The 20,793-nt window shown below is 47.2% G+C and overlaps 2 protein-coding genes across 12 annotated transcripts in view; both read right to left on the bottom strand.

The window, feature by feature from the left end:
* Positions 1 to 14,166, bottom strand: part of nfyc (nuclear transcription factor Y, gamma) — a 23,303-nt gene extending 9,137 nt beyond the window's left edge. For 2 of the 11 annotated variants that reach the window (XM_056582455.1, XM_056582453.1), the window contains exons 1-4: positions 13,494 to 14,165; positions 2,354 to 2,463; positions 2,191 to 2,259; positions 1,009 to 1,122 (exon numbers count right to left, since the gene is read on the bottom strand). In XM_056582455.1, the coding sequence (XP_056438430.1) occupies positions 1,009 to 1,122; positions 2,191 to 2,259; positions 2,354 to 2,452 (282 nt within the window). In that variant the 5' untranslated portion in view covers positions 2,453 to 2,463; positions 13,494 to 14,165. The other 9 variants (XM_056582449.1, XM_056582444.1, XM_056582454.1 and 6 more) reach the window with 9 other exon arrangements.
* LOC130375440 (uncharacterized) lies at positions 11,505 to 17,830 on the bottom strand. The gene is made up of 9 exons (XM_056582365.1): positions 17,792 to 17,830; positions 17,649 to 17,688; positions 16,457 to 17,438; positions 16,232 to 16,349; positions 16,071 to 16,148; positions 15,869 to 15,970; positions 14,806 to 15,109; positions 14,013 to 14,510; positions 11,505 to 11,509 (listed from the first exon to the last, which is right to left on the bottom strand). Exons 3-9 carry the CDS (start codon positions 17,191 to 17,193, stop codon positions 11,505 to 11,507), a joined length of 1,842 nt encoding a protein of 613 aa, XP_056438340.1. The 5' UTR covers positions 17,194 to 17,438; positions 17,649 to 17,688; positions 17,792 to 17,830.
* Between the last annotated feature and the right edge of the window lie 2,963 nt (positions 17,831 to 20,793).

Below are 20,793 nucleotides of genomic sequence, written 5' to 3' on the forward strand. Positions count from 1 at the left end.
TTTTCCACAGGATATTGGCTTTCAGGATCCCCCCCCCCCCATTGTAGCACGTTCCTCTATCACAATCTATTTATAAACACTTGATTAATGTAACACCGGGTCAGATCCACACTTTCTCTATTGATGAGCGTTGCCATGGTGACCCCAATCAGCATGGCTCCGGGCACAATGGGGTCCGGGCTCTGTGTGTGCGTGTGCGTGTGCACGCGTGTGTGTGACGCAACATCACACATGCATGGGGCACATACGTCACGCCTCGCGCACCATCTGTGGTGTTAGATGTAATTAACGTGCTGCGGTTGCGCTGCAAGAAGTACCAAGGTTCTATTTAAATTGTGCGCCGCAGTTTAACCGCGAGAAAAAGGGTTTAGTCTAAAAACCTCCAAAAGACATACAAGGAGAAGTAAGTTAGGATAACAGTTAAAAACTAAGACACCGGGATGATTAAAGAAATCCTGGACTGCATTTAGTCTTTCTTAGGCAGTATCATTTGTGCGCCCCCCCCCACACACACACACACACACACACAACCTTCTGGAGGTATGTGAGAGGAGAAGCCGGGTTGGCGTCTCTGATGTTCTGCCACACAGCTTGCCCCTCATGACATCCAGGTGTGACAACCCCTCCCCCAGCGGCCCACACTCAGCGTCACCCCTCTGTCCTATTACCCCTAACCTCATTCCAGGGCGCTCACTATTTAGCCCTGGCAGCAGAGCCAACCAAATGGCCCTGGAGGGAGAAATGGGTCACCAGCGCTCCCACCCGGAATTACTTTCAAGCTTGATGCAGGGAGGGAGGGAGGGAGGGAGAGAGGGAGAGACAGAGACACAGGGAGGTAGGTAGACAGAGATTGCGCCAGATTGAGAGTTCCTGAACGGTTAGAATGTGGCCTCAGATCATACACAGATAATTATATGTCTGTGTGCCTGTCTGTCTGTACGTGTTTGAGTGTTTGTCTGTCAGCGAGTGTGCATGCCTCCGTGTGTGTGTGTGTGCCCGTGGGGTCACCTGCAGGGTGCGTCTCTTGTTGTCCTCGGTGTGGATCCAGGCTCTCAGAGTGAGCTCTGTGATGAAGATCTGGGCTGCCTTGGCGAACAGCACCGGAGCCTCAGCGCTGATCATCTGGACACAGGGCACCACAGCTGGGTTAGTCTCACACACAGGAACCCACTCCCCCCCACCGCCTCGTCTGACACCATCACAGAGGGAACACTCATCGGTAGAATCATAATAATTAGCTAGAATGCTGGTATGGTTTGGCAGAGGAATCAACCAACCTCATAATATTGAACTGGATCTACACTATCGCAAACACACACACCTTCTCAGTGCATCACACACTGCTCAACAACATTCTCAAAAACAGGCGCACACACAAACAGCTGCTACCGTGTCAAACATCTTGTTTTTATATGTTGTTAGTGATCCTTTGATCTCTTTAAGCTGTCCTTTGTCCTGACACACACACAAACACACACACATACACACACCCCTCTGGTGAAAAACCACTCCTGCATGTCCCTTTAATTGACTACTTGAACGGTAATGACATCCTCGCATTTTGTTGGGGGTGCCATCTCCTCGGGTTCCACTCATTAGGAGAGCGATTAGGCTAGCGACCGCATCTACAATCCACGCCTGCAAGACCCACGTTAGTGAATACATTATTCATGAGAAAAACTTTTTATTTTGCTCTTTTTAGTGCACCTTCATCATTTCTACACACAACAGCATCTCTCTTCGGCATCCCCGACCTCCCTTGCGAGAGATATTGATCGGTAGGGGTGCGTGGGCAGACATTTTGTGCCGCAGGCCTCCCCTCGACCTGCCCCAGCGCTAAGAAGCTACTTCGAATTATTCACCGACGCAGTGAGGCTTGGCAGTCACCTCTGATGGTGACACGGCGTGACACATGCCATCACCCCCCCACACGTGTGAAATACATCGGCACTACTGACTTTAACATACATTTACACACACCTTTTTTTGAAGCTTTGGCCTTTATTGTTTTTACATTAGCCCCTTATTTTGACCATGACTCCCATGTTATGTTGACTTTAATCCATGTAAAGGGCTTTCAGAAAAGGGGATTCACAATTTGTTCTTGCATACATATTTGCAATGTATTCTTACACCATGTAAATCCATGATAGGTCTAATTCTCTGTCTGGGTGCTGTGACTCGGTTTACCTTGACGTCTTCGTCGAGCTTCATGATCTTTTTGATGCGGGCGAGAGGCAACTCCTGCACGCGAAAATCCTTCTGAAACAGAGCCATGGGGGGTCAAATCATGTCGCACAAACATAGCAGCAGCGTGTGGTGTGTGTGTGTGTGTAAAAGGAAGTAGGCGTACCACAGTGAGGTTGCGGATCTCCTCCATGACGCGGGGCCAGAAGGACTGCAGGGTCTGCTGGGCATCGGTGCCCCCGGCTCCAAACGCATCGGCAGACATCCTCTACTCTGCTGGAGGAGGAAGAGTCCATCGTTAGTACAAACAGCCTGTCAGGCCACAAGTTCCTTATCCAACATCCCTCGCGGCGAGAATACATGCTCCTGTCATTGAGGAGCAGGAGGTGGTCAGACCTCTCCCTCAGAGATGTTGTCACAGGCAATGAATGATGAAGATCCTTAGAGATCGAAACCTCGTCAATAAATCCTCTTCTGGAGCATTTAAACAGTGTGCAGACCCTCCTTTTTTCTCATATTCAATGCTATTGTTCAGCACCAGGTAAAGCCAATCCCACACATGCTCAACGGCACCTTTGCCAAGGCACCCGATCAAGGCATCTGATCCCAGATGGACGGGTGAAGGGAGGTGGTTCATGGCGTGGTCCAATATTAGAATACACTGGGATCTAAAGAAGGCCCCTGCCGGCGTCCACCTATGCCTGACGGAGCGACAGGCCGGCTGCACGCTGGAGAGCATCTCCGTCACCCTCAGACGGGGCAATTCAGGCAACTACGTCAGGGAGGGTTGTGGCTCTGTGTGTCCGTCTTTCCCTCTCCCATCCAAACTGCTGAATAATTTTTGACAGCACTGGTAAAATGGTTTATACTAAAAAAAAAATCCACACACACACACACACACACACACACCTCTCTCTGAAGACTAGAGGGAGTTTGAAATAGGAACCAGCAGGTTACTATGGCATGTGAGGAATCTGCTCTGGGAATATCAGCATGCCTGCCTGAACAAGCAGAGTGCTAGAGAGGCTACGGGCTGCTCTCTCTCACCCCCTTCACTGTGTGCGAGTGTGTGTTTACATGCTTGTGTGTCCCCTACCTTTCCAGCAAGAGACTGAAGCATGAACAAGAGCTCTTGAGAACTACTGCCTGTGTGTGTGCGTCTGTGCGTGTTTTATGACTGCCAAAGGCTTTGACAGGGGGTGGTAAGAAATTGACAGGAGCTCAGTCAGAGTGGTGTAAAACCAGTTATGTGGGTCAACTGAGAGAGAGAGAGAGAGCGAGAGCGAGAGCGAGAGCGAGAGCGAGAGAGAGAGAGAGAGACCAGTTTGGCAAAGCATGGATGTCTCCGGCTCTACTCTAGTTTACCGACTACGATATTGGTACAAAAGACAAAAGTGTCGATTCAAAAATCCAGAGATCCATCCCCCACCCATTAAATAACATGCAGAGAAGGCTGCATGCCGCATACCCCAGGCTGTCAATCACTTTCAAACTGAAAGTAGCCTAAATCGATGAAAGCAAATGGCAGTGGAAGGGGGACAGCTTGATGAAAATCAATGGCGGACGCGCTAGTACTGTGGTGTGTCGGGCCAGTGAGTGACCTTGACAACAGCTCCCCACCGGAGTCCAGTGGCGTTTCAAGGTTGATGGAAACCCTGCAGTCACGAGAACAATCCCAGCATTCCACTGGGCAGAAAGGGTTTATGGGAAACTGGGTCCTCTGCCTCGTACCCGAGTGCCGCGTGCTTTTCACGCAGCTCTCCCTACCCCGCCTCTTTAAGCGACTTAATGTAGGGAGAAATAGGTTGCAGTGAAAGACACAGCAGAACAATAGAAGTGGCAATAGAAGATGATAAAACAATTCAAACAATTCAAAGGTTTTGCATCAAGGTAATAGTAGACTGGTCTGTCGTTTTTCCAGTAAAAGATTGAATTTCCAACGTCAGCCATTTATCTTGTGATATATTGACACGGGGCAACTGTGGGGTTAAACCCAGTATATTGGCACACACAGACACACACACACTTTGTGACTTTCTCTGACTGGTAGGTTAACACCATTGCAGGCGACTAATTGCCATGGCAACAGTGCAGGGGCCTCGAGGATATAGTGTACGGTACACTGAAGTAGGCAAAAACACACATAAATGTATAGTTATATTGTGCTATGTGCACCTGAACAAACTGCTCAATTCAATTCAATTTTATTTGTATAGCCCTTAATCACCATTAGTCTCAAAGGGCTTAACAGGCCAAATATTTATGACACCCCCCTTTACCCAAGCCCCCACACGGGCAAGAAAAAACTCCCTATTAGCAAGGAAGAAATCTTGAGAAGAAACGCATAGTAGGGGATCCCTTCTTCCAGGGATGGTCAGGAGTGCAATGGGTGCCACAATTGACATACAGGTAAATACATGCACATCATATTAAAATGATGAGGTCTTAATCTTATTAAGACCTCAAATTTGAATTTCACACAGACGCGCACATGCCTTCTGTGACCCCATTACCTTCAACCTAAATAGACAGGCAGTAATCTGGCTCCCAAATTTTTATATTTTCATATTCAAAAGAAGTGACATGATGAAGCAGCTCTCAGGAAGAGCTGGTCTGGAAGGTGAGCCACTGAAAAAAATATGATGAAAAGTGATACCGGGTATGACGGACGGACGGACCTGGCTACACAATAGATATAGATGACAGGCCCCACCACATTGCACCTCAAGCAAGCTAGATAGCGTCCTCTACCTCAATCGATACGGCCTATCAGCTTATCAAACTTGTCAATGGGCTGTGTGTGTGTGTGTGTGTGTGTGTGTGTGTGTGTGTGTGTGTGTGTGTGTGTGTGTCAGACATGTGAGAAGCAGAACAGAACGCCTGTCTCGGTCCAACACCTTCTATGGTCTGGGCCAAATGCTAGCCCCGTGAGCACCCCTGCCTGAGGCCTTCTTTACACAAGAGAAAGTATATATACTGCCGCCGCTACAAGCGAATAAATGTCAAGGTTGTGAGGTTTTACCTCGTTTAACAGCCAAAAGAGGTTGATGCAGAGTGGAGAGTCTTTATTTTTGATGCGTCCAAGCGAGTGTTAGTCTGGCCGTACGGACAGGCTGTGTGTGTGTGTGTGTGTGTGTGTGTGTGTGTGTGTGTGTGTGTGTGTGTGTGTGTGTGTGTGTGTGTGTGTGTGTGAGTGTGTGTGAGTGTGTGTGAGTGTGTGTGTGTGTGTGTGATGTGTGTGTGTGTGTGTGTGTGTGTGTGTGTGTGTGCCCTGAAGTTTTCAACCTGCAGGGCATGCATGTTTGCTGCATTGGTGCTAAGCTGCGGTGCTATATTAGGGTACATTGTGTTGTTCTATACAGTGCATCTGAAGTCCTCTCCCCTTCCCTGCGGTTTCATTGTCCTTCCATGGGTCAGAGAGAGACGGCGGTGTTGGGTTTCCTGCTGAACGCTGTTCTCTGGGAGGTGGGCTCTCTGCTTCGTTGGCAGTGTCTGACAAGGCATTTATTTTCTTTCAGGTGATTCTCTCTCCCTCTGCTGAATAAGCAGTCATGCTCCCCCTGCTCAGCCGCGTCCAGTGCCTCACCCCCCTCCCACCCGAGCACATTGCATCAAGTAGCAGCATCCCCACCTCGCTCGCCCGCAGCACCCTGGCCTCACCTGCTCTTCCCTGCTTCTCGGAAAAAGGTTCCTCCACCAGGGTATTGTGAACAGAGAGAACATGGAGTCAATGCCAGCAGCCGTATACATAAATGGACGAGTACAGGGACTCCCTTCGTTTACTGCATATTGCCCTTCGACAGCCAGGCATCTAGATGAGATAAAAGTTGCCGTATGAGTGCGAGCATCAGCTTGTCCTTAATGACGGAGGGCAGGTGACCACGACCTGGTGGGGTAGCAGTGGTCACCTTGCCCCTGTTGCTATGGCGCCAGGTCGGGGCGGGGCTGGGGGAAGTAACCCTTACAAATAAACAAACTAAAACAGAAATCAACTACTTGTTCTACTTGTTTGTTAGGGATTGGGACTTGAAAAATAGATGAACCAACATAACTGATCCGACTAATAGGTGACTCAGCGAATAGGTGACTAAACTTAACACTGAGCCTGGTGTAGTGTTGTTTACTTAATACCAACTTACCCAGACCTTAAATCAAGAACAAACTTCGATGGTGCTGAAGATATGACACGTGAGGAGGCAGGATATGCACTACAAAGATCATTCAAAAAACTATATTGTTAGCTATATTTTAAGGCAAACACAACACCTATTAAGTATTTTTTTGATTGGTCTAGATATCCAAAATCATTATTGGTTTATCACATTGATTACAACTAAACTAATTTGTTGAATGAAGAGCGGTCCAAACGACTGTGATAAACATGTCTAATGAATGGCCTTTGATCTCCCCCTCTCTCCCCCCTCGTCTTCATTATCATAGCTGTCAAAACAGCGCATGGACGAGTGCCAAAGAACGACAAATAACTTTAGTCAACTCTCGTCTTCCACAGAGGAAGGGCGATAGAAGGAACCGGAGAAGACCAGAAGAAAAGAAAAGAATCGACTAGCTCATTTCCTGTCAAACGACCTCGATGTGACCTTCCGGTCGGTGGGCCTCCATGTCTGCTCTATCTAGCTAGCACATTATTGCGGTGACTACCAAAGTCAATTGGTCTACGGAGCAGGAACAGCAAACACCGTCCTACTCTAACTGTATAAGACCAGCAGAAGGGTTTTGTTTGGTACTGCTAATCAGGGTTTGAACGTGGCGCAACACACACACACCACACGTGTCCTCACAAAGCCTGGGTTTCAGCAGAACTTAGCTTAACCTGTCACAGTGCAGCACAACGAGCTCAGGAAGAGGTTATGAAACCCCGAGCGCTGCTCTATCTGAAGGGCACACAGTAAAGCAGAACCACTGTGTCACAACAGCAACGCTTCTCACATTCAAGACCGAAATGTGGGTATTTCTCCCTGCCAAAATCCATTACTCCAGTTAAAAACTAAATGCTACGGGTCACGTGTTGTAATGTTAAACAAGTGCGGGTGCGTAATGTTAACTATATGGAAATAAGGGACAAAAATCAGTAAAATAGTAACAAAATTAGGCAAGACGTAGGTAAAAAAGACTAGGACTTACAAGAGTAAAGAACACGCCATGGGGTATTTTTCCAACTGAAGTCCTGATTCATAAAGCGCCGTGTACATAAGTTTAACCAACAGTCATCGCCATTGCTCATTCATTGTTCTCCACCAAGTCAACACTTACCCACCAGAAGGGTAAAGTGTTGGCATGGCTACAGTACACCAGGTAAATGATCTACTTTAACAAAACATAAAAAAAAACTAAGTTAGAGAAGTTAGATTCTGAATCAGGAATTACACATTAACCACAGCAGGGCCATAAACCGGTGTGACACTCTCATAGAGAATACACTGTACTCAAGTAGCCTTTGCTGTGCTGTAAAGAAAAACAAGTTTGCGCGGCTTTTGCACTAGAAAGACACAAAGGCCGTATCGCCGGGCCGGCTTTGACCTGCAACGAGGCCATGAGTCTGACCTTGTCTCAGTCCGCTAGAGTCAGAACAACCAAACGTCCCTGCAAACTTTGCCCTTGGTTCTGCTTCAAGCCAACTCCAGGAAGTGCTAGTCACTGATCCGCCAAGGTCACTCAACAGAGAGGAGAGACAGACCATAGAGGGAGGAGGGAGGTTGAGTGGAGTGGAAAAAGAAAGTGGTCAGGGGACGGGGGGGTTGTGGGGGAGGTTAGAGGCCCTTGTCTTCAACTTTCACTGCAGCACCTGAGTGACCCCTGTCATGCTAGCAGTATGTACTGTCTGTGTACCTTTTGTTAGCAATAAATCAACTTTGACCACCTAGGTTTGTGTACTTTGTGTACTTAAGTTTACCCCTCATGCCCTCCCTCCCGGTGGCTCTTTCTCCCCCTCTCTTTGTACTCTCACCGCTCCCCTCTCGTCTCCCCCTCGCCGCGGAGAGAGAGACTGCGGGAGGCGCGCTAACATTCCTGTGACCTTCATCCGATGCGAGGGCCTATTCTCTGTCGTCAAAGTGGGCTGGGCTTAAGGCAGCTACCTGCAGATTCCTCACTGGGGAAAAAACGGCTTAACCCCTACCCACCTCCCCCCGTTGGCTCTTAGCAGTGCCTCCATGGACGACGCACGCATCCATTAAACTACCATGGCAGCAAGGGCAAAGGGCCGCACATGACGCAGCTGTGGTCACCTTGGCCACCGGCTAGGAGACTACGCTACGCGGGTGGTGTGTTTTTGCTATCCGTGCGTGTGGCTTGCAGTTGCTAATTTATTTATGCTTGTCGCCAGATGTGCCTATGGCGCAGGGTAAACCACAGATAATATTCAAATGTAATGCAGACACCCAGCCAACCTTCAGAACTGGCGGCAAGGGACTTCAACTTAAGAGTTATTTTTAGTCTCCCCCTCGCTCTCCCAAAAGGGTATTGGGTTTAGTCAGAGGAACTAGTGGAAACCTTCAATTAGGTAGGAGGGAAAAGGAGTTAAACGGAAAGAGGGAAGAGATGCCCTCGCAAGATTCTTTCACAAGACATCAGATCAAACCAGTGCACCCTCCCTTCCTCCCCAGTCCCCATCCCTGAATGTGACAAGCTGGCATTCTGTGTCTTCCCAGGGTCGGACATTGCGGGGGGGAGGGGGGTGTCCAGCTGCACATCGAAACCCTTTGAAATCCACCATTACTAGATGAGGATGATGATTGAGGCACAAACAGAAAACAAACTTAGCAAGGACGGCATGGTACTCTGCATCACTGCATGTGCCAGATAAAAGAACAGGGTTTGAAACAGCAACACCTGGAGGTGAGAACAACCACAGACCTGAAGAAGAGAGGTTGATCGTCACAAAATACAAAGATACTTTATGACAAAAGCCACAAACAAACACAGCGAGTCGAAACAACTGAAACACACACACAAACAGTACACACAAACAGTACACACAAACAGTGTACACACACACACACACACACACACACACACACACACACACACACACACACACACACACACACACACACACACACACACACACACACACACACACACACACACACACACACACAATAAAATACAAAATCACCAACTAAATACTGATACAGATAACACAACTTGACATGACATAGTGTGTATTCACCAGCACAGGGGGCTCTGTGAAACACTAAGTCTGAGTGCCGGCCCCATCGATGCAGCGCCGAAGTGACACTTGAAGGACAAGTAAGGGGGCAATGAACACAAGCCAACCACCGCTACAAGCTCCGACCGGAAAAACAACAGACAGAGAGAGAGCGGACTCGGATACAAACACCAGAGAACAGTCTGAGAAAGACAAACAGAACCTATCCAGCTCTGCATTTGCTACTTTGTCTCCGTCTGTTTGTCTTTGGGTTTGTTTTGCAGACTTACCCCCGTGTGTCCTTCATGGCGAGTGGTTTTGCCGTGTCAGGGTGGAGGGGGGCGGGGGACCGGACAGAGCGGAACAAGAGAGCTGAACAAGACTCCTTGAGAGGAGAGTGAGAGGAGGAAAAATCAGGGGCTGACAAACTCTCTCCCGACCCCTCCACTTCCTGCAGCCCCCACCGCCTCTCGGCACTACACAAAAGGCATTCTTGCTCCACTCAACGCCATCCCAAAAAAAAGAAGAAAAAAAAAAAAAGAATACGCTCCAGCTTGGACACACAGCCTCCCCCTCCCTCGGTACCCCTCCCCCCTTGTATCTATTACTCTCTTTTTACACATTGCCTTGTCTACTAGACCCCCCCAGCCCTCCCTTCCCTCTCCTTTCCCCAGTCAACCCACAGCCGTCACTCTCCTGTTGGAGTCCTCGGATGGTCCCACAGCAAAGTTGTATGTTTCTTGTCTCTTTTACCTCTATGGTGTGCCCCCCTCCCCATAACACTGCTCTGTGAGATGACCCCTGCAGCGTTAAGGCCGCTTTAAGAGGAAAGCCAAGAGGAGAGATTATAAATTAGAAAGCCAGCAAAGCAGCAGGCAATCAGCACAGCGCCACTCCCGAGTCCCGGACAAAATCTCCTTCAGCCTCCTTTCCCTTTAACTTTGAATAGTAGTCAATCTAGCCTGCTACATGGAACTAAACCCCGCCTCGGGCCCCAGCAACCGGCCCACTCTGACGCACTCCACCAATGACACAGAAAGGTCCTTGTGTCCCATTGGCTGCCACACCGACCCATCAGGGCTGACACGTCCTCCCAGCTCCTCCTACCTCCCGTCTGCCCAACCCCCTTTCACAGAGAGACAACTTCCTGTTCTAAGTTACCTTGAGCCGCAGGATAGGGGTCAGGGAAAAGAAAAGAGGAAGAGAGAGAACAGCAAAGAATAGAGACCCAAAGAGCAGATAAAGTTGTGGAAAGCGTCCGAGGGTGTGCGCGTGTGAAAGGGTAGCTGGTGGGTGGTGTCGTCTTGCCTCTGCATGGTGTCTCCTCTGGCGGCTCTCGCTTGACTCGCGGCAGGACGGAGAAGAAAGGAACCACAGGCTGCTCTCTGACAACTGCTCTCTGCTTATTTACAATGTCAAACTAAATGTCTCCCTCAGCCCCGCCTCCGCTCTGCTGCTACTGGCTGGCGGCCCGGTGATGCAGGCAGCCAGGCTGCACTACCACTGGCTGACAGAAGTGTCAAGATGGATGCCGCATGTTGCAGCCACATGATTTAGAAGTGCAAAGGCATACCGGGCAGACGCCGCTGTCTCATACGTGCGCGTGCACTCAAACGCACATTTTTGTCCTTGCTCTCTCATTCATCCTTGCTCACAGTCACAGGTAAACACCAACATTCAGCCTTTAGCAGGGCCGAGCACTGTATTAAATAGTTTGTTAGTGCGTATATTAACATTGAGAGTCAATATGCCTTAAGGGGTTGATGATTTATTTTTTAAGCCAAATTAGTCAACGAGCCAATTGAAGCCGTTTAACATTTACCATTACTCATGACTACATATCCTTCAACTTGTCAGACACAAACAGGCCATTTCAAAAGGTCTTTCGTAAAACAAACAAAAACCTTAGTGAGGTGACAATATCAACCAGGTAGCAATGCAAGAAAACAAACCATGTAATATTCTGTTCTGTTTGTGGGTAAACAAGATTGAGGAGATATGGGCGAAAGACTGAATACACAAAGCCATTGTTGTATGACCCCAATGTCATCACAAAACCATGTGTGCAATATGCTATAGCGTCCTTCTGGTAAGATGGCCACTGGTTAAGAAGGTGCGTTGCACTCAATGATACAAACATGGCCCTTCTTTACACTGGAACACAAGCGCAGGGTAACACATTAACGGTGCACTGCACAGGCATATTAAATAGTCAGGAATCATAAGACATAGGGGATGTGTATCTACGAATGTTCCCGAACAATAGCTTATAGTAAGGGACTGGTGCTGAGGATGGTGGAAGTGACCGTCAGCTTATCCTACATGTAACTGCAAGTCCGTCCCCCGTCCCCCATAGGGAGAGAGAGCAAAGCTAGTCCATCAATGAGCACACTAGAAGAGGTGATGGGGGGGATGGGAACGGGAAGGATGGATAAGGACGTAGAGGAGATCCACTACAGAACAGGAGGGATAGAACAAGAAGTGAAGAGAGACTCTAGAGAAACAACTATTTTGGTGCAGGAACGAGAGCAGGCACGTAGCTGGCCGGTTAATGATTAGAGAGGAGGCTGCACAAAGATTAATCTATTTTAGCAGTGAGGCTACCCAAAATGCCTCCATGATGACATCTGACAAGGTCAAAGCAGGAATGGAAAAAAAAAAAAGACCTTCCCATGACTTCTCCGCCTCCAGGAGGGCCGTGTTTACCATTGCCGACACTGTTTAGACATCAACATTCACAATCCGGGTTTATTTACTTCACAAACACACAGCAATATAGCCATTATGCAGTAATTTAAGTACACAAAAAGATGCATGCCTTCTGTATGTACAATTGACGGGCCTTAATAAAGAGGAGAAAGCATGAAGTCGTTTGAATCCAGAAAGGCATTAAAAACGATTAACTATTTTCTAAATGAAGAAATTATTGAATGAAAACTCCACTCCGGGGAGAAAGTTGATACTGGAAAAGTCTTGATACATACTGTTAATAATCTACTTCCCACGGTACGCTAGGACAGAACTTTGTGAACTGTGAAATAATACCAAGTGCAATGCATTCGTGTCTCAGAGAGCTGTTTATTTATTAGCTGTATTAAGAGTTGGTGAAGAGCAAAAAATACAATCCAATGTCAATATTTAAGGATTGAGATTATAATTTGAATAATATCAAATCGTATATTCCGTAGCTGTAATGATCCAACTCTGTATATTCCTTCATAAACATTTAAATATGTAGCTATTGTATCATCCACCAACTTCGGAAGACATAACCATTTATGTACAAGATCTTTCATTAAAGAGTATGTATTGATGAAATACAATACGCCCAGTCGTTATTAGGATAGAAGGAAGAAAGTCTAGCTAACGCCGGGGTATCATACCATATAACATTTATTCACCGCAAATATTGGTTTTGAAAGGTAAACACATCCGCTGTATTCCTCCGGAATGCATGAGATACCGTTGCCATTAAAGATCTAATTCTTTTAACTGGATGCTCCCAGAACAAAGTTGAGCCGTAAGCGATGGTTTGTTGGCCAAATATTAGCGAGTGTTCATTGTTGTCTGATCCTAGCTAGCTCAGGGGATCTTTGTGTTAGCTCGGTTCCGATACACCTTATAGTGTTTGCTCACACTGGGCATCAAGGGTCTTTTTAACCGAATTTGCCACTGGACAAAGCATTGCCCCCCTAATGAAAGTTTGCAAAGCTTTACAGAGCTCGGAAGAAGTAATCTAACCAATAAAGACAACGTTTGTATCTGTCCTTCAGACCAATCAAACCTCGGACTAGATTCCACCAATCAAGGTTTTTATGGCCAAGTTCGCTCAGCCACTGGCGCCATTATGGATCCAACACGACTGGGCAGTTCATTCGACAATTAAACAAATGAGAGCCAAAATGGTGGCGCAACTGTGTCAGTTTCTCGCCCGCCTCTGATCCCTCTCGCGGGCCACCAATAAGCGCCTCAGAGAGCGAGGAGGGAAATGGCGCCTATGTTCGTCTTCCAAAACAATCGTCTATTGGTCAAGAAGAGCAAATGAAAAGACGCGGATCGATTGCCGCTACTTTCACTCAAACCGGCATACTTTCTTGTCATCATTTTACACACAAATACATTTTTAGGTCTTACTCACTTTCTTTTGCGTGTTCGAAGAGAAGTCCGCCTGAGTCTATTATTTATTTTATTTAGCCAACAACGGGAAACAAGATGGCTTCTATTCGAACCGGAAATAGTTTAACGTACGCACGTAGTGACGTCGCCGTTTACCCTACATGGACGGCATGCTTGAGCTTGTGTAGAATGCAGAGGTCGCGGCAAGGTTCCTCATAAATCATGGTTTAAATATTACTATACATTGCTGTGCAACAAATCATTTATTTTAAACCTTTTTTTTTACCCACAACTCACATTTTCAACAATAAGAACGACCCTTGAGGCACAGAAGTGTTGTATTGTTTCACAACACGGCTGGAACAATGTTTATTTCCTTCAAATATTTAAAGTAAAATTCAAAATTAGGTAATCAATGCAAATAAAGCATCAATTCATAACACCTATCAATTTAGCAATAGGGTAATAACTAAATTGTCAGAAAAATTTAATTATTTTCTGGCAACAAGTTCTAGGAGGGTTGAGGTGATTTTGTCCAGACTTGAGTGCTGCTGGCTCCTGGGCCTCCGGTATCCTTGCTCCCGGTGGGAAGATGGGGATGCCAAGCGACCGCCCAAGAACTCGGGAGAAGCTGATGGGTGTTCGCAGGGGTCTCCGCGTTCCTGGAAGCGGCCCCCCTGCTCCTGGAAGCGGCCCCCCTGCTCCTGGAAGCGGCCCCCCTGCTCCTGGAAGCGGCCCCCCTGCTCCTGGAAGCGGCCCCCCTGCTCCTGGAAGCGGCCCCCCTGCTCCTGGAAGCGCCCCCCCTGCTCCTGGAAGCGGCCCCCCTGGTCCTGGAAGCCATCCCCCCGGTCCTGGAAGCCATCCCCCCGGTCCTGGAAGCCATCCCCTTGGTCCTGGAAGCGGTCCCCCCGGTCCTGGAAGCGGTCCCCCCGGTCCTGGAAGCGGTCCCCTTGGTCCTGGAAGCGGTCCCGGGGACGGGCCGGCCCCTCTGGCTGAGGGCTGTCTGGGGCTCTGTGCTGCCCGACAACTCCGAAAACCTCTGGACGAGGGAAATAAGCAGAAAGGCTTAACATGGCTGGAAATATGATAGGATGGTGGTGCAGCCGCCTGGTACCTCATGGGTTTAGCGCGACATCTAAATGCACACGTGAGAAGTGAACAACGTTGAATGGAGGGGTATCATGTCAGCTAAAGAATTTAAGATAAAATAAAAAATATTAAAATCCCCTTCAAATGTATTTAATATAACTGTCAGGCACCAGCACGTATCATCAAATCCGAAGGAGGTGGCACCGGTGATAGATACGGATTACACATATTGATCGATGGCGTACCCTCGTATCGCTGTCTACTTGAAACGTTAGCGTCCGAGTGGACAGGAAGCGGGCGTTCCTGGAACCTCTCGTCAGACGGGCCTCCTTGCTCTTGCTCCCGCTCCTCCTCCTTCCAACCCCTGGGATCCTGGGATGACCGTGGGTGGGTTTCCATCGCCCTCGGGTGGGTCTCCATGGGCCTCCGCTGCATCCCCTCCCTGAAGGCCTCCCTCCCAGGCTCCGGCCGGGGGGGCGAGGGAGCCCGGGGCGCCTCGCTCCTGTGGTTGTAGTCTCTGGAGATGGGCGCGGAGTCCGGTCGGTTCTGCTACAGCGAGGCATGAGCGTAGAGTGGGATCACATTAGCTCTATTGACTGAGTGAGGAAATCAAATGTTTTGCACGAGTTGCACGAGTGCGTTCATTCGTTCGATTTATGAATTGCACTTGGCAGAGCACTTCATTGCGATTGTGTAAACAAACCCCCTCGCTCCTTTCTCCCTTCCTACCAAAGTGTCGCTCTCCATAACAAGCTAATGACCATGGCATTAGCTTACCATGGCACTACAGAGGACATTAGTGAAAAGGAAAGTAATTAGTGAGCTTATCTGCTTAATAGCAGTCCCAAAAAAAAAGTTACAGTTGGCTAACCTGTAGTTGAGCTATAAATCTCTACCATGAAGAGAATGGGTAACACCTCAACTACTGAAGTTTAACATTTCATGGTTTTAACATGGAGGATACCCCCCCCAAATTTCCCTTGAGGGATTAATAAATGGTTATCCTACTGCCTCAAGAAACATGAAGGTTGGGCTACTCGGAGACCCGGAATTCCCCTGCAGATGTGCATGGTGAGCAAGCGCATCTCTGTAATGGTCATGGTAAGGACTAGCGTCAGGGTGTGTGTCCCGGGCTTTCGCTCAAAGTAAGCCGGGATAGACTCCAGCTCACCACAATCCCTGACCAGGAACATAATGTGTACTATATGTAGATTAAAATAATTGATAGATACTGCAATGGACCTTTTATAAAGGCCATGAAGATCCACTACTAAGGCATGGTGATCTGGATAGGAATAAAACACATACCAAAGTCTTCTCTGACTTTTTGGCTTGGAATTCCTTCAGGAGATTACAAAGTCGGCTCTTGAGGAAGTCCGCCTCTTCCCCATTTTCAATTTCAATGTTTTTCTAGAGAGAAACCAAAGAAATACATGCAAAAAGTGAAATGTTATTTCCATCCAAACAAGCGGTGCCTGTTGGAAATTTAAATGCATAGTTAAATGCTTACCAATAAATCAAACACTTTCCCGCCATCTTTTGCATTTTCAACCTCTCTTTCTGGGTAGCTCTCATTTTGATACAGGCTCTAAAAACACAAAAACAATTGTTGCATGAAAGAGAAGCATGCAATTTAATACATGTAAAAGTTATCATAAGAAGTATTGATACCTGTGATTGGGTGTATGGGTCGGGCCTTTGGGATCCATGGGCTTCATGCCTTTCCCTGCTCCCCTGCCTTGATGGACCAGGTTCCTCAAACGTTATATATCTATCAGAGTCCATTAACCTGGGAACAGAAATTAACCATCATGCATGCATTACAATGTGTAGTCCTTGGATTTGCCTTAATTTAGCATTGAGTGTTTAATCTAAATCAATAAATTGATTAATCACATTCGCTTTGACCCTTCCATCTCCTCTTGAGTAGCATCAGAGAAGCGGCTCTTTCTCCTCCTGGCCTCCTGGCTGCTGGCATTCCCTTGAAGAAAGCGTCTGAAGGTCTCTGGGATCTCAGACATCCCTCGGCCCCCCTCTGGCAGCATCTGGTATGGGTCGGAGCCCTTGTTACGCAGGGCTCCGACCATTTCAAACAAATAATCTCTCTCCAGCAGCTGGTCGGCGTTCCTCCTGGGCTCCGGGTCGCCGTGACGGTCCTGATCCGGGTAGCCCTGTGCCCTGTGGCCATGTCCATCTTGGTAGGACTCTTCGGGAGCGGGAGTCCCTCGTCTCATCTCATCATTGAAGTAGCTGCTCTCGTGGGGGCCAGGGGCCTCTGGAGGATCACGGGGTCCTTGTGGGGTTCCGCCTGGACGGTGTCGCTCGGCACCTCCCGGCGGGTAGGCGTACGTCCGAGCGCCGGCGCCGCCCGGATGCCTGTCTTGCAGGTCGGGTGAGGGATAGGTCATCCTGTCAGTGGCGGCAGCGTCGTTTGCACGGGCCCTTTCGCGCCGGAGTTCCTCAGTGTAGAACTGCTTGAGGGGGTCGCTTTCTGGATGTGGTCTTCTGTACGGAGACGCTTCTCTGTGGGGCATCTCTTCCGCAAAGCCATGCATGGGACGACCCTCTGCGTGTGGGATTGGATGATCTCTGTACCCAGCGCCCATAGGATCCCGGTGATAGTCAGAGTCCATAAACTCTTGTCTGTCGTGGTCGTTTTCAGAATATCCTTCCTGTTCAAGACTACGGCGAGGCTTGCGTCTGTGCTGAAGCCCTCTGCCCTCTTCCTCTGGGCCGAGGTAACGGTCGTCGGGGTGAAAAGGCGGTGGCTGTTCCTGGTGTTGGGGGTAATGCCCCGGCTGACCCTCTGGTCCTGGGTAACGCGGGACGAGGTGCCCTGCATTCTGGGGAGCTTTTTTGTGTCTTTGCTTCTGAGGACCTGGACATTGGAACGGAAGTAGAATTGAAGAAACAAAGAAGCTCAATTAACTCAATTTACTACCATCTGAAAAGCTTGGGTGAAATGTCGGTTAGAATATTTTTTTGCTTATTGATGACATTTAAAGCATCAGATGGTTATTGAACCATTGGCTTACAAATATAACCTTTTCATCCATACAACAATCCTGGTTAAACAACGAGGAACATACTCTGGTGATGTTGGATTTGCCCTCATTTCTTCTCAATGGCTGAACAGATATCAGTAAAAACTTAAAATCTCACAGAGTAAGCATTGATTGCACTGATTCATTTCTACCCATCAGGGATTTTGGGTATATGTATTTCGCTCACCCTCGGTGTCCCTCGACCGCCTGCCGCTCTACGACCTCCGACTTGGCTCGTATGACCTTTGCTGGTTGGTTAAAACTGGTTGAAGGATCCCAGGTCACCAGGTCTTTCCGTTGTGTCATCTGTCATACGAAAAGCTTTTTTAAAGGAAGGAACTTTTCTTTCTTTTTTTTTTAAACCTTCAGTGGTGAAAACAAAGTGAGAAAACATGGTCATTGTCAGTTTGCTTACCAGATATTTCTGTCTGTGTTTGCGCCCAATGATGTGGTTGATCATGTTGGGTAGGTTAGCCTCTAGGCTACAAAGCCGACAGTTGTACCTCGGGCCGGGGTTGAGGATCATTGGCATCCGAACCGATCACCTCCTCCAGATGACTTAAACCTTAGAAAGCAGGTAATTCGAAACCAAAATAAAAGTCACTTACGTCCTTTTAGACAAAAGTAATAATTGTTTGTTCACATTTTATCCCCTTGGAAGGAATATAAGAGAATAAGTTATTTAATTTATTCACCAATGATGGGTTCATCCAGGTTCAAGTATTGTAAATACTGCATGATGTCTTCAAAGTCCGGAACAATGTGATTTCTAACGGCAAAACCTGATTAAGCAGAAAGGCGGCAGTTAGATAGACAAACTACACCCAATATCGATATGTTACGCAAGTGATTCGTTTGTTTAGTGCTTCAGATAATTCATATTTGTCATTAGTAGCTAGGTTAATGTACAAAACTCAATCTAATACGAGTTGATAGTAGCAAGGAATTTTAAACTTTAGCTTCTGTAATATATGACTCCTAGAAAAGGTCAAGTAAGATATGTTGGAGTGGCATTCCATTTAGAAAAATCACCAAAGTTCTACCTCTTTCTTCCAATCATTGAATGATGAATGAATGGACCTGAAAAACACTGGCCTTACGGCTGCATCTATGTTTTGTTAATTGTTATTGTCAAGTAAAAATCCATGAACCAATTTGAGTACACAAAACACCATTGTTTATCTTGTTTATCAAAAAACAAAGCGCCCTTTAAAATATGGAAAAGTCTTATATCAACGTCTTGCCCAAGAGACGTCAGTGGTTTCAGAGCCAACATCCATAAACCTGCATTCCTTCAGGTGTTGCAAATCCAGAATTCTTGAAAAGCATTTGACTCATCTCCCTCCTCCTATAATTGAAACATAATCAATTTACCCCAATTCTGATTGGTATGAGGGCAAGCCCCTCAGCATCAATGCACAAAAAGGCTGACAAGATCCCCCAGTTTGATGATCCAGAATACAATTTGGTCTGACTGGGTTTCAGCAACCACCAGAGTCCTCAAATGCTGATCCAACCAACTACCACCAAGAGAGACATGAAGGTACTCATCTTCAGACCAAGTGCCATTTTCTGTTAACCAATTTGGGTTTCATAATACGCATAGCTTTGATTTTGAAGTAGCACATAAAAAAAGTGCTTTATGCAAAAGCACAAAAAGGTTCAGGTGCCAAGAATAATGACTTGGCTGAACAGCGTCTTCAGCCACTTATTAAAATGTCTCCACGGACCCAGCTTTAGAGATCTCCTCAGGGAAGAAGCTGCCCGGCCTGGCAGCAGTCCTCCCTCCCAGAAAGCTTTGTTCCCAACAATGAGAACATCCTGTGTGGAGCCGGTGTTAAGCAGTTCAGTGTCTGAGGAACATATTTTGGGAGGCATGGGTTTCAGTGGTGAGACAGTCAGTTAGGTAAAGAAAACAAGAGGAATGGACAAACTTGAGGGTTGCCCGCAGGACCGTTCTGAACCAGTGGTCCATTCAGATAATTGTTCCTGATGATTGAGCCAAGGCATGATCCCTCAAGCTTTGAGCATGAGCAGGATTCTTCCAGCGCAAGGAAAGGAGATTTCTGAGGGTCTGGGCTAATCCAAACCTTTAGACTTTATAGCCTATCAAGTTTTGTGTTTCATGTGGTCACAAAGGGAATGATCCGTCTGATGATACGTATACATTACATATGATTCAGACATCCAATGATTTAGTTGAAGAACCGCAAAACTTCCTGCTAGGAGAGTGATGTATCCTTGGTCCCCAAGATCATTTGGTGGCCGAATAACATCATTGTCTAACCGCTAGAGCAATGCGACGGTTAGAACAGCGAGTAAAACATATGGAGATATAGGCAAGGAGTACGAGTGTGCTCGGTCCAAATGCTAAGGACCGAGAAATGCCGTCTGCCAAGGACCCAGTGGAGGTGGATAAGGGTGGGGTGGGGGGTTCCACGCAGCTAGAGCAGGATGCAGCCTGATGGCCGAGTTTTGAACACTATATTCTTTCCAGAGCGATCCATGGATGTCCTACTCATTGTTCAGAGATCTTCATAGACAACAACTTAGGTTAACATGACTTGGGAATTGACGACGCGACAACATTGCTGCATGTCAACGGACACCACGTAAATCCCTCTAAGTTTGAAATTGCAAAGATCTTTCCGCTTCTCTCTGACAAACTGAGATCTTGTTCTCATGCCGTGGCAGCTGCTCAGGAGATAGCGTAAATCACCACAGAAGTGGAGGGTTTGAAATGCATAAACTGCATACCATTAAAAAATGAAATGGGACCAGTTAGTCCAGTTACCTCTCCAGAAGGTCACTTTGTTGAGGGTGAACTTTGTTGAGGGTGAAACGTTACCAACTACCATTGAAGAATCCAAGGCATTTCACTTACCTTTGCAGTAATACCTCCCCTTTTCACATACATTTTCAAAATGTCTTGCGCACATTACTAGAGCCGTGTCATATAACCTAGAGTTTAGTTCAGTTTTTTTTATAGTTCTCATTTATTATTGTGAACTGTGGTTTTTGTGCAAAGTCAGTAAGATCCGACCAAAATAAATAAATAAATAAACTGAATTCTGTGATAGGGTTGGCCAATAAAGTTCTATCCTCTTCAGATACTTTTAACTAATACATACAATTCACTTAAAGGATATATTGCACAGTGGTACTATTAAGCACCGTGTTTTACCGTTA

This window comes from Gadus chalcogrammus, chromosome 22, assembly GCF_026213295.1.
Source record: "Gadus chalcogrammus isolate NIFS_2021 chromosome 22, NIFS_Gcha_1.0, whole genome shotgun sequence".
NCBI classification, from domain to species: Eukaryota; Metazoa; Chordata; class Actinopteri; order Gadiformes; family Gadidae; genus Gadus; species Gadus chalcogrammus.